The 13,692-nt window shown below is 37.6% G+C and overlaps 1 protein-coding gene and 1 non-coding gene across 2 annotated transcripts in view; one reads left to right on the forward strand and one right to left on the reverse strand.

Moving 5' to 3' along the window:
• The window catches only part of ARHGAP26 (Rho GTPase activating protein 26), a 517,227-nt gene that overhangs the window by 246,812 nt on the left and 256,723 nt on the right, over positions 1–13,692 (reverse strand). The window contains exon 12 of the mRNA XM_049786899.1: positions 1,167–1,203. Within this exon, the coding sequence (XP_049642856.1) occupies positions 1,167–1,203 (37 nt within the window). The remainder of the gene's footprint in view (positions 1–1,166; positions 1,204–13,692) is intronic.
• On the forward strand, positions 11,912–12,045 carry LOC126028791 (small nucleolar RNA SNORA51). Its single transcript, XR_007502504.1, has one exon. It is a non-coding gene; the product is annotated as a small nucleolar RNA SNORA51 (small nucleolar RNA).

Genomic DNA, 13,692 nt, shown 5'->3' on the forward strand with positions numbered 1-13,692 from the left:
GGTTGGGAGAAGGGAGGAGTGGGAAATATCTCTGTGTTGCTGCTGTGTTTTTTTTTTGTTTGTTTTGTTTTGTTTTTGTATGTGTGTGGTATCAGGGACCAAACACATGGTCTCAGATGTGCTAAATATGCTTTCTACCACCGAATTATATTCCTGGTCCCAGACTCAGTGACTTTTAAGTGGTGATTAGAGCTACGTGCTCAACACAACCTAAGACTGCCAGCGATAATGCACTTGAAGCTGCTTTGTACTATGTCATGCTATCGAATGCAAGATGTGATAGTTTTGCCAGTCAATCTCACTGAGCATCCTGGGTTGTGATGAGAATTGAGGGTTTAAGACTCTCAGGCTGTACCGAGGAACTGGCACACCTCCTGGTGGGTCAGACGTGGAATAGCAACTTTTTGAATCCTAATCTAGCCCCAAGCAGCTATAAGGAGCAATGAAATCATGCAATGTGTAGTAACTTTGATGGAACTAGGAGACATAGTGTTAAGTCAGAAGAAGGGCAAGCAAAGAATGATCTCAGCTATCTGTGTTGTACAGAAGAACAAGAAAAGGGAAATGTAAGGCTTTACAGAGTCTAGATCTTCCGTCCGTGGCCGTAGAACATAGTAAGGACAGGAAGGAAGAAAATCTAGAGAAGTAATAAAAAGCACACAGGAAGTAGCAAGGGCAGGATCAGGTTCCGGGTAGAGGTGTGGGATATTGTAAGTCTAAACCACACACTTAACAACAGTAAAAGTAGGAGATCTAAACTACACCAACCAAACTGAAAAATATATCTGCTGGAGCCAGAAGGATTATCCAGCTAGCCTTGCAAGTGGCCAGCTCTGGTTCAATCCCCAGGATCCTAGATAGGCCCCTGAGGCCTGCCAGAAGTAATCCTTTAAGCACAAAGCCAGAAATAAGCCCTGAGTACTGTTAGGTATGTGCTGTTAGGTATAAAATCAAAAAACAACAAAAAATAAACAAACAAACAAACAAACAAACAAAAAAACGTAAAGGAGGCAGGCTGGGGTAGGAAACATTGGTGGAAGTAAGTTGACACTGGTGGTGGGACTGATAATGAAGATGGTATACATGAAACTAAACTATGATTGACCTGTACCTTAATTAAAAAATATTTTTAAGTAGAAAGAAAAGTGTCCAAGAAGCATACTTACTCCCTTCACTCTGACTGTCTTTGTTCGAGTTGTAGACCTAGAAAATAAAAACAAGTGTTTAATTGTATGCAAATATTGCATCTTTCATGTTCAGTGAAACCATTATGTCCCTTCTTTCCCAACTTTTTGGCAGGCAATATTTAGAGTCAAAATATGAATTTCTTCGACACTTATATACTTCTTGGTATTTATTTTTCTTTCTTAAGTGTGTATGTCTAAGAATCATCAGTTGGGCTTCAACCTAAAAATATAATATCCTTGGGGACAGGGAGATAGAACAGCAGTAAGGCACTTGCTAACTTATTAGCACATGTATCCTATACATGTATTAGTATCCCATACACTTCCACATCCAGGTCCTCTAAGAATGATCCCTCAGTACAGAAACATAAGTAAGCCCTGAGCACTATCAGGTGGGGGCCAATTCACTCCGCCTCCCCCCAAAAATAGTTCTTATAAGTTTTATTGGCATAAAATTTTACTGATTGGGGATGGGCACAGCTGGTTGTGCTTGGAGACTATTCCTGACTCTGTGCTCAGTAGTGACCCCTGGAGGTGCTTGGGGGTCAAATGTGACAGAAGGAATTTGAACAGTGGTCAGTAAAATGCAAATCCAGTGCCTTAACCCCTGGAATGTCTGTCTCTCCAGTCCCAACATTCCTTAATTTTTTTTAAAGCAAATATGTGCAATCCATAAATTAAAAAGAAAATCATAGTTACAAGGCATTAACTGTGCACCAAACAATGTACTAAATAATTCACACGAATTATCTAAAATAATTCACACAATTCTGTCAAGTAAGAACACTCACTTTGTTCTACAGAGGAAAAATGGAAGGCTTTGAGAGTTTAACTAAGATCTCACAGATAGGAAGTGGTAGTGCCAGGATAAAGATATATGATGTGCTTTTCAGTGTTAAATTAAGTGTTAAATGGAACCAATCACTTTTTACTTCATTAACATTTATAAAACTGGATGTTATGAGAAAAATGTTTCTCCATAATTCAAATATGAACTATTATAGCAGACAGGGTACTTGCCTTGTATATAACCAATCGTAGCACCTTATATGGTTCCCCCAATCACCGCCAGGAGTGATTCCTGAGCATAATGCCAAGAATAAGCCCATAGCTTACTCCGAGTGTGGCCAAAAAACATATTATAAAAACTCTCTGATTTATAGGAATCATAAAAGGGAAATGTTTCCATATAGAGACAGACAATAATACATTACAAAAATCTGAGAGTTCTCTGTAAAGTATCAGTAAATATTTTGGGATTTGTGGACCAAAAGGCAAAAATAGATGATGCTATGCAATATGCAAGTACATGTAATAATGAGAGAAAATAAATTTCCGCAAAATTTTTGTTGACAGTAATAAAAATAAGTTTTTTCAATAGAGAGATAAAGGGGACAGGATGATAGCTCAATGGGCTGAAGATTTTGCATGTAAGAATCCTAGGTTCAATACTTGCTGGGTCACACATGGTCCTCTAAGCATCATCATCTATGATTTATCTGGATGATCTTATATCTTCTACAAAACATGGATGCTATCCATTTCTCCTGGGATGCTATAAGAATCGTTTGCAATAGTAAAAAAGAAATATATCAAAACTGTAAAAAATATATACCAGCACTTGGTTTATACTACAGGGAAAAGAACTACTGAACATCAATAGAACTTGTGAATAGGCTGATAAAGAGGTTGTGTTAATTTCTATCTGTACCAGAGAGGACAGAGTTGCCCCATATCCCAGGGTAGCACTTCTACCATAATAAAAATGAAGAAACTAGACCAGGTCCTGGCTTTCAAATTTGACTTCATTGACAGCATAAGGCTGCCAAGGGAAAGGAAGGAAAGTATAGTATAAGTTCCTAAAGTCTTTCATTTGCTATTATTGGTTTATTATTGTGACCAAATATAGCCAGATTGACTGGCTTTTTAAAACTTTAAAGATATTTCTAAAATGACTTCCAATGCATTAATTTTGTTTTATTCCCTTGTGGGTTCAAAACATATTGTGGTTATTGTGTGTGTATAATGACATTCTATATAAGTAACATTCTAATTACTGGAAACAGAAGAATAAGCTATCTATGATCTGTATTTTCAAGGAAACTACAAATAAGTCAAGAAAGCAACATTATTTATAATAAGCAAAACTGGAAACAACGCAAATGTCCAAGAACAGATAACTGGATAAATGAGACTATGGTATTTATATACAATGGAATTCTCCATCATAAGGAAAGACAAAGTCATGCAATTTTATGCTCCATCAGTGAATTTGAAGAGTGTCATGGTGAGTGAAATCAGACAGAGGGAGAGAAGCAGAATCAGAATGATATCTCATAGTCCTAGGATAATATCAGATACCCAAAGGCAATGGAAAGGAAAACCAGGAGAGGCTGTCTTCAATAGGAAGCCTGCTACTGGGGTGAGGTAGGAGAAGGGAAACTCACAGAAGGGAACACTACAAAAATCACAAAGCGGAAATATGCCTGTCACAAAGGCAGGGGGTGAGAGGAAAACTGGGGGCACTGGTGAAGGGTTGGTATTAGAACAGTATACGCCTGAAGCTCAATCACAAATATTCTATAACTTTGTCATTCACAATAATTCAATAAAAAATAAAGATATTAACAGCTCTGGCACCAACTTGCACCAGGACCTGCTCATAAACTGACGACAAGGAAACAGCTACAACTTGACCTAAACACAGATTGCTTCACCTCATCACCTAATGGTGAGATGAAATCAGAAAACACTCCATCCATCTGTGCAAAAACCAAGATTACTAAATACAGAAGACTGACAGCAACAACTGTGACTAAACAGAACTTCTGAAACCATAAAGAAAGACTCTATCATAAATTTTGTCCTAGGACCTGTGCAAAAACCAAAATCTCAAATTACAGAAAACTGACTTTAACTATCACAACTGAGCAGAATGTTTCCTGGCACCATAAAAAGATCTGAGAGTATGACAATGAACATGGCCCGAGCCTGTAGAAGATCCCATGACAACAGTATGCTTCAAGAGTGGAGAAACTATCTCCTAGGCCAAGGAAATTTCCTTTCTAATTTCCCCAATACTTACTGTACCTATGCAAAAAAAAAAAAATCCTACCACACCAATGCCCCCTTCCCTTTTATTTTCCAAGTTTTGTTTAGTTTTGTTTTGTTCTGTTTGATTTTGTTTTTTTTTTCTTTTTCTCTTTTTGTCCTTCCTCTTTTAAATTTATATTCATAGTTTCTATGTAGGGGCTACTCCCCAATTTTTCCCCTTCTTTTTCTTTTTCTTATCAACAAACCTATAGAACTTGAATTGTCTTGTTCTGCCCCATACATTGAAGGAAAAAAAAAATGTGATAGTACCAGGGGAAAGCAGTCTCACGAACCCTGAGTGGAAATAAAAAATGATCAAACCTAAATACCCAACCCAATTTCAATGGCAATGGAATTAAGAGACCCAAACCACAACAAGCTATACACAAAAGGGACCTTTTACACCAGAAGTCGATGGGGGCTATGGATTGGAGGTATGGGATGGATGCTAGGAACAGGGACAGCGGGTGGTCAACATAGACAGTGGGAATTTCCCCAATTCACTGGCACTACATACCTTAAAAATAACTGTAAAAGTCTTATAATTCACATTGGCCTCAATAAAAACTATTAAAAAAATAAAGCCACTGGGGCTGGAGTGATGGTGTGGAGTGGTAAGGCGTATGCCTTGCCAGCGCTAGCCTAGGACGGACTGCGGTTTGATCCCCCAGCATCCCATATGGTCCCCCAAGCCAGGAGCGATTTCTGAGCACATAGCCAGGAGTAACCCCTGAGTGTCACTGTGTGTGGCCCCAACCCCCCCCCCAATAAGGGCATTAAACAAAAGAAAAAAAGATACCCAAATATGATCATTTTGAACACTGGTAAGTTCAATGAAGAAAGTAAAAAAAGCTGTGGATTACGATGGGAAATGCTTCTCCGAAGAGGTTATATTTGCATGAGACCTGGACAAAGATTAAAAACCTTTTTGGGAAAGCAGGGCAGTAAATACAGTAAATACAGACCTTAAGATGACGGGAAAGGCCTTTCAGAGGGAGGAGGGCCAGAGTGACAGGCAATCTGAGCAGGTTATCCAGGACAGATGATAGGGATAAGGAGCTGGAAGGTGGTGAAAACCTACCAGTAACATTTACTATAACCATGATGCCAAAAAATTAATTTAAAAAAAGTACTTCTCATAGATGTAGACAGGTGGGTGGGAGGTGACACAGGAAAAGGGAAAGGCATTCATTGGTGAAGAGAAGTGGGCACTAGTGAAAGGATTAGTGTTGAAACATTGTATGCCTGAAATCCAATCATGAATAACTTTGTAATTCAGTGACTAAATAAAAGATCTCTTTGGCTGAGTTTGGCCCTATGATTAGCAGAGTGCAATGTAGAGAGAATCACTAACATACCTTCCTTCTCAACAACCCAGTTTACGCTAACATCTATCTATCGTACTTAGCCAGAAATTTCTGAGATCTGGACACATTTACAGTTTCCTGGCCTCTGGTTTTATAAACCTTGAGGTAGATACACTAACATCTGCTGAATACTGTCTATAAAGCCCTGCAAAAGATCACAACAAAATATATTTGTTTGCAAACGTATGAAGATGTTCTGATCTCTACAGAATAAAAATGACATTGTTTATCTTATCAGAATTAGCCTGTGAGTCATTAAAATAATTTCAATAATAATAAAATAACTATAATTATAAATGTTTTGTTATGTCTCAGACTCCCCACTGATGTGGTATTATATATTAAAATTAAATAATTTCAGGTATGCATCATTATAAATCAATATCTATATATGCTACATTAAATCGCCACTAAAAATCAAAGTTAGGGCCAGAGCAATAGCACAGCAGGTAGAGCATGTCCCTTACATGTGCTGACTGCATTCAATCTCTAGCATTCCATGTGGTCTGCCAAGCACTGCCAGGAATGACCCCTGAGCACAGAGCCAAGAGTAATGCCAGAGCACTGCCAGGTGTGGCCCAAAAAAGTTGCTATTCATAACAACATAGGCCCATCCCAGAATACTGAGGGGAATACTGAGGCATAAGGATGGAAGGTCATTTACCTACAGTTTGGTAATGAAATTGGGCAGAATCCAGCTCCACTAACCACATAATGATGATAAAGGTGGTAAGAAGTGGGGCCAGCAAGAAGAGGTAAGAACTAAAAGAATTTGCCTCAAGTCACAGAAAATGAAACTAGAAGCAAGCATTAACCTTTACAGCCAGTTGGCATATAACACAGAATATTTAGATTCTCTCTGAACCACAGTGCCTCATCCAGAAACACTGAGACTGAAAAGTAGATCTTGATTCAAGAATTCTATAAATTCTTACCAAAAGCTACAACAGAAATGCAATAAAATAAATCAAAGGAGGGTAAGGAAAGCCTTCATATGCTTCCTCTACATAACATATACAGTAAAATGTGATTTTTGCAATAAATTCTGTTCATTGCTGAGCCAATTTAATATGCAATTCCATCCCCCCAAAATAGTTATTTATAATCCCAGAATTTCCTCATGAGTGACCTTTATTATCATCACTAAGGCCAGCACTGTGAAGAAATTTTTTAATTTTTAAAATTTTATTTTAGGCACCATGATTTACAAAACTTTTATTAGTAAGGTTTCATGCATAACACATTCCAGCGCCACACACCACACCCTTTACCAGTGTCTACTTCCCACTGTCCCAATTTCTCGTTCACTGCCCCTCATCCCTCACACCAAACTTCCTACTGAAGAAGAGTTCTCACTTTTTGTCACATATGGAAATCTGTTATTCCGTTGTGATTCTTCCTATTCAATATGACAGATAATTCTGTGTCTGTCCCTCTCCTTCTTAGTGAAATGACTGATTTCACTCATCATGATACTCTCCAACAAGAAATTATGGTCTATATATATATAGTGGAATACTACTAGGCTTGGCTTTAAGAAAAAAATTCAATTTACTGCTACATGGATGAAAGTGAGATATTTATTTTTACTTGAAAACTATGGTGTTTTTAAAGCTATAATTAAGCAAAACAATGTAAGTTTACTTTCTGACTGACATATGCATTAGCACTCAGCCATATCACTGGATCAAAAATATAGCAAGTGGAAAGCCCTATTGACTATAATCTGTACTCAAGCCACAACTCAATCAATTTCCCTACTCAGTTTTCTGCCAGTGGAAAAATAGCTTGGTGATTAACAGAGAACTCCAAAAAAGCTAAGCAGTAATTAGATGGCAACAACACAACCATTATGTAAGAACAAAATTTCTACTCACTATACACTTAACAGTAGTTCTATAAACTTCCAATTATTATAACAAGAATAGTTGAAAGGCTTGGAGAAGTCCCCCAGAGACATCCCAAACATCCTTCAGCCACACAATAAGCACATACAGAGAGCTTGCCCATATTCCCAAGTAGTACATGGTAGAGATTTCTTACTACAGCCCCAAACTAAACAAACTCACTCAATTTAGGAACTTTCAGCAACTTCCCTGAAATGTTGCTAATAAAGCATCCTTAATCTTTGAAATGCATCCAAAAATGGACCAGAAGAACCTCTCACAGTGGGCCACAGGCCACACTTGGAAAGCTTTCAAGAAAGATCTGTTTGAATCTTAAGCATGTGAGGAGAAAAGCAGTTGAATAATTTGAAGTAAATAAGGATGTGTCTCAACTTGAAAGACCAGAGCTTGAGAACCAAATGATGGTCCCTCCCTCTAATCTGCCGAATTTATGTAAGAAAAGTGCCTCTAGTCATCACAGCCTGAGTGACAAACCACTTGACAAAAAAAGTGGAAGAATTATTGCAGCTTTTCTAGTTTGCACCTAGCAATACTAGGTCTCTGATGTGATTCATCACACAATTCTTTGTATTACATTTACTGTCTTATGGTGGTTCTCCTGAAAATAGTGTGGACGTATGGCTTTTTCTGTGGACCTACTCTTAAAAAAAAAGAAAAGAAAAAGAAAAACCAACACTTAACTTTGCCCTGATGAATTTACACACAAGAGTTCAGCTATCGGCATGCAACAACCCTCTTAGTAAGTATTGATTACAACAGAGGTTATTGGATTGGAGTGATAATTCAGTGAGTAGGGTTCCTGCCTTCCATGAAACTGACGCAGGTTTGATCCCAGGCATCCCATATTGTCCCTTGAGTGCACCAGGTGTGATTCATAAGTGCAAAACAGGAGGAACCCCTGTGGTCTGCTGGATGTGCCCCCCAAAATAAACTAAAAATACAGGTTTCCAAACTTATTTGGCCTACCCAACCTTTTGGGGGAGAAAAAAAAGAAAGGCTGTACTGTGAATAAGGGAAAGACATTCTAAATGAAGATGAGATCCTCTGAATTCCATCATCATCCTGATTACATGCCTCCTGTGGCCATTTCAGGTTTATGTCTGGGCACGGACAGAGACCCTCTTGTCTCATCAATCCTCCTTCACAAACATTTTTCAATTTATATCATATAGTTCCAGTCAGACTGAAGCTAGCATGCCTTTCTCTTAGAAAATAAACAGCTCAAAATCCAGCTGAACAAACAAATGAACAACTTTGCAATATTTTTATCAAACTTAGATAACTTCACTTATTTAGGAAAATAACCTCTAAAACAGATATACCTCTAGCTACCTCTTATACAGTCAATAGATCACTTTTTTGAAAACCCTGAAGCTCCAGCATTCCAACCCAACAAATGCAAAGAACAATGAGAAAACTAAGGAAGGCATCTGCAGTTGGGGATATAGAGAGAAATCCTGGCAAATTTCCAAGTCTACCAAAATGTCCGTGAGCTTTATAGATAAGGACCTAAAATCAACACTTAATATTTTAGCAACAAAAATCAAGAAGTCAAAAGTCTGCAGAATTAAGAAATATATAGATGAAAAATTCAACCAATTCAAAGACTCTCAGAAAATGAGAGAATCCATACAAATAAATAAAACTGAAGGAAATGAAAAATATGTTAGCAAGTCATAGTAGCAGAATACACAAGTGGATGATTGCATAGACGAACTTGAAGACAAATTACAAGCCAGCAGTGATAACGTAGTCAATAAAAAAGAATAGACAAAACATTGGGGGGGAAAGTAATAATAAATACTTAATAAACAAAGGCAGGGCTAGAGAGATAGCAGAGCGGTGGGATGTTTGGCTTGCATGCAGCCGATCCAGGACAGATGGTGGTTTGAATCTCAGCATCCCATATGGTTCCCCTGCCAGGAGTGTTTTCTGAGCACAGAGCCAGGAATAACCATGATTGCCACAGGGTGTGACCCCAAAACAACAACAACAACAATAATAAACAAAAATTTATTTTAAGAAAAACAAGCAAAGGTAAAAGAAATAATCTTCAAATTACAGGAATACCAGAAGGAGAGGAAAAAAGAAAAATTAGTGAGGAAGCAAAAGAACTTTCCCACTCTCTGAAAAGAGGTTGCTATGCAATTCAAAGAGGCTAGAAAGAGTGCCTAGCATAGTATGCCCTAATAGAACACCCCCAAATATATAGTAATCCAAATAGCAAAAATCAAAGAGAGACGGACTCTTTAAAGCTGTAAGGGAAAATATAAACCTCAAATATAAAGGAAAGAACATAAGAATCAAACCAGATCTTCCATTAAAAAAAATCCAGGCAAGAAAAGAGTGGAATGACATATTCAAATTAGTGACTGAAAGAAACTTTCCACCTAGAGTCCACTACCCCGCAAAACTTTCATTTACATGAGAGGGAGGGTTAAAAACATTCTTGGACAAAAATAATTTGCAATATTCATGCTACCAAAACTGACTCTAAATTAACTACTCAAAGATCAATTACACAAACCAAATATGGAATTGTAACAACAACAACAACTCTAACAATATAAGAATTATACCAAGGACCCTATCAGACCACAGTACCACAAAGATCAAGATTTACTGTAAAAAGAAGGTGTGGAGAAAAGCTAATACCTGGAGACTAAATAGCATGCTGCTCAACAACAACTGGATCAAAGAAAAAAATCTAGGCATAAGTAAAGAGATTCCTTTAGATGAGTTGTTATGAGGAAACAAATTGCCAAAATCTATGAAACACATAAAAAACAGTAATTAGGGGAAAACTCATAGCAATACAGGCCTACAACTGGAAAGAAGAAAAGACAAAATCAAAAAAACTACAAAGATACCTTAAATATCTGGAAAACCAACAGCAAGGGAATCTAAATACTAGCAGATGAAAAAAATAATAAAAACCAGAGCATAGGGGGCGGGAGAGATAGCATAGAGGTAGGGTGTTTGAGTTGCATGCAGAAGGATGGTGGTTTGAATCCTGGAATCCATATGGTCCCCAGAGCAGGCCAGGAGTGATTTCTGAGCATACAACCAGGAGTAATCTCTGAGTACTGCCGGGTTTGACCCAAAAACGAGAGGGGGGAGGGAGAGAAGGAGGGAGAGAGGGAAGGAGGGAGAGAGGGGAGGGAGAGAGAGAGAGAGAGAGAGAGAGAGAAGAGAAGAGAGAGAGAGAGAGAGAGAGAGAGAGAGAGAGAGAGAGAGAGAGAGAGAGAGAGAGAACCAGAGCATAAATCAACAGTATAGAAACAAAGAACACAATACGAAGAACTGATGAGACCAGGAGCTGTTTTTTGTTTTTGTTTTTCTTGAAAGAGTAAACAAGATAGGCAAACTGCTGGTAAGACTCACAAGAAAAAAAAGAAAAATACTCAAACAGGATCAAAAATGAAAGAGGAGAGGTTACAACAGAACCCCAAGAAATCCAAGACATCGTGAGAGCTTATTATGAACAACTGTACTCAGTTAAGCTTAGAGAACCTAGGAAAAATGCACATATTTCTGGAAAAAATCATCTCCCAATACTCAATGAGGAGGAAGTAGAAAGCCTAAAGAGGCCAATCACAAGTAAGGAAACTGAAACAGTAATTAAGAAATTCACCAAGAATAAAAATCCAGAACAAGATTTATTTATTTATCCAGAACAAGGTTTCTGAGTGAATTTTATCAAACATTCAGAGAAGAGTTAGCAAAATTGATCCTTTGACTCTTCCAAAACATCAAACAGATGGCATCTGAGAATCATTACACAAATGTTATTCATTTTTCTCAAAACCCATAAATAAGGGAGACCATTCTGTGTTTATCTCTCTCTGTGACTTATTTCACTCAGCATAATAGATTCCATATACATCCATGTATAGGAAAAATTTCATGACTTCAACCCTTCTGATGGCTGCATAATATTCCATTGTGTATATGTATCATAGTTTCTTTTATCATTCATCTATTGAGGGACATCTAGGCTGTTTCCAGAGTCTGGCTATTGTAAATAACGCTGCTATGAATATAGGTGTGAGAAAGGGATTTTTGTATTGTATTTTTGTGTTCCTAGGATATATCCCTAGGAATGATTCTCAGAGACAAAATAAAGGAGGACTGGAGGGTCCAGCTCCCGACATGAAGCTCACCACAGGGATCATTTAGTGCAGTCACAGAAATACACTGAGAACTATCATAACAAAATATGACTGAATGAAAGAAGTAGAAAGCCTGTCGAGAGTATAGGCCGGTGTGGGGTGGGGAGGAAGGACACTTGGGATATTGGTCATGGGAATGTTGCACTGGTGAAGGATTTTATATATATATATATAAGAAAAGATAAGGTCTCCCAATTCTTACCACAGGCTGTGTTCTTTACACTGACTATATAGAAAGAGGAGGTATAGTAAATGCACCCCATCTACACCTCAACACAGGCCCTTTGCCTGGTCTGTATTTGTGAATTGGAGGACAAAAAAAAAAACAACAGATGGCAGTCTTCCCTAATACCTTTAATACAGCTAATATCATGCTCATTTTAAAAGCTCACAAAGAAACTGCCAAGAAAAAAAACAAAGATCAATCTCACTAATAAACATGGATGCAAAAATCCTTAAAATATCAGCAAACCAGGGCCCGGAGAGATAGCACAGGGGTGTTTGCCTTGCAAGCAGCGGATCCAGGACCAAAGGTGGTTGGTTCGAATCCCGGTGTCCCATATGGTCCCCCGTGCCTGCCAGGAGCTATTTCTGAGCAGACAGCCAGGAGTAACCCCTGAGCACCACCGGGTGTGACCCAAAAACCAAAAAAAAAAAAAAAAAAAAAATCAGCAAACCAAAACCAACAAAATATCAAAATATTATACATAATGAGCAAGTGGGTTTTATCCCAGGGATGTAAAAATAGTTCAATATAAGCAAATTATTCAACACCACATACCACATCAGTAAAAAGAAGAATAAAAACCACATGATCATATCAATTGATGCAGAGAAAGCAAAATCCAACACAGATTCATGATGAAAACAGTAATCAGGGGCCAGAGCGATGGCATAGCAGTAAGGTGTTTGTTTTGCATACAGCCAACGAAGGATGAAACTCTTGAATGCTGCCAGGTGTGACCAAAGGAAAAAAAAATCAGAAAAAAAGAAAAGAAAAGAAAACAGTCACCAAAATGGGTGTAGAAAGAACATACCTGGAAGTAACAGCTATCTAAAGAGGAAGTTAAACTATATCTATTTGTAGATGATATGATGATATATATATCAAAGACCCTAAAGAGTCCACAGAAAAACTCCTAAAAAATTAATAAAGCAAATTGGCTGGTACAAAGTCAATTACACAAAGACAATTGCATTCCTTTATACAAATAAAGACTCAAAGGAGAAAGAGGTCAAAGAATCTATCCCATTTAAAATAGTGTCCAACGTGAAAAAAACCTTAGAAATAAACCTAGCAAGAGATGTGAGAGCCTTATACCATAGAAACTGAAAGAAAGAAACTGAAGTAAACCTTAGGAAATGGGAGAACATTTCAATCCCCTGGGTTGGAAGAATGAATATTATCAAAATGACCATCTTACCTAAACTACTATAGATTCAACGCAATCCCTATTCAAATTCAGACAACATTATTCAAGGACTTAGAGCAATCGATTATACAGTTTGTGTGGAAACATAAATAACATATGAGAGCCAAATCCATATTGAAAACCAAATAACTGAAGGCATCCCATTAATTAATTTGAAGTTCTACTACAAAGCCATAGTGAACAAAACAGCATGGTATTGGAACAAAGACAGACTTTCAGACCATTGGGTCAGAATAGATTATCCAGATACAAATCCCAAAGTATATGATTAACTAATCTTTGACAAGGAGCCAAAATTTTAAAATGTAACAAAAACAGTCTCTTCAACAAATGATTATAGGAATGATTAGATTGAGCCACACCTCACAATTTACACCAAAGTCAATTCAAAAATGGATTAAAGACCTTGAGATTAGATCCTTATCTATAAAATTCATTGAAGAAAACATAGACTTAGACCTCAAAGAAATCTTTGATGATAGTTTGCCAATGGCAAGAGCTACAGTGTCAAACCTAAATAAATGGGACTGCAT

Source organism: Suncus etruscus, chromosome 14 (assembly GCF_024139225.1).
Source record: "Suncus etruscus isolate mSunEtr1 chromosome 14, mSunEtr1.pri.cur, whole genome shotgun sequence".
NCBI classification, from domain to species: Eukaryota; Metazoa; Chordata; class Mammalia; order Eulipotyphla; family Soricidae; genus Suncus; species Suncus etruscus.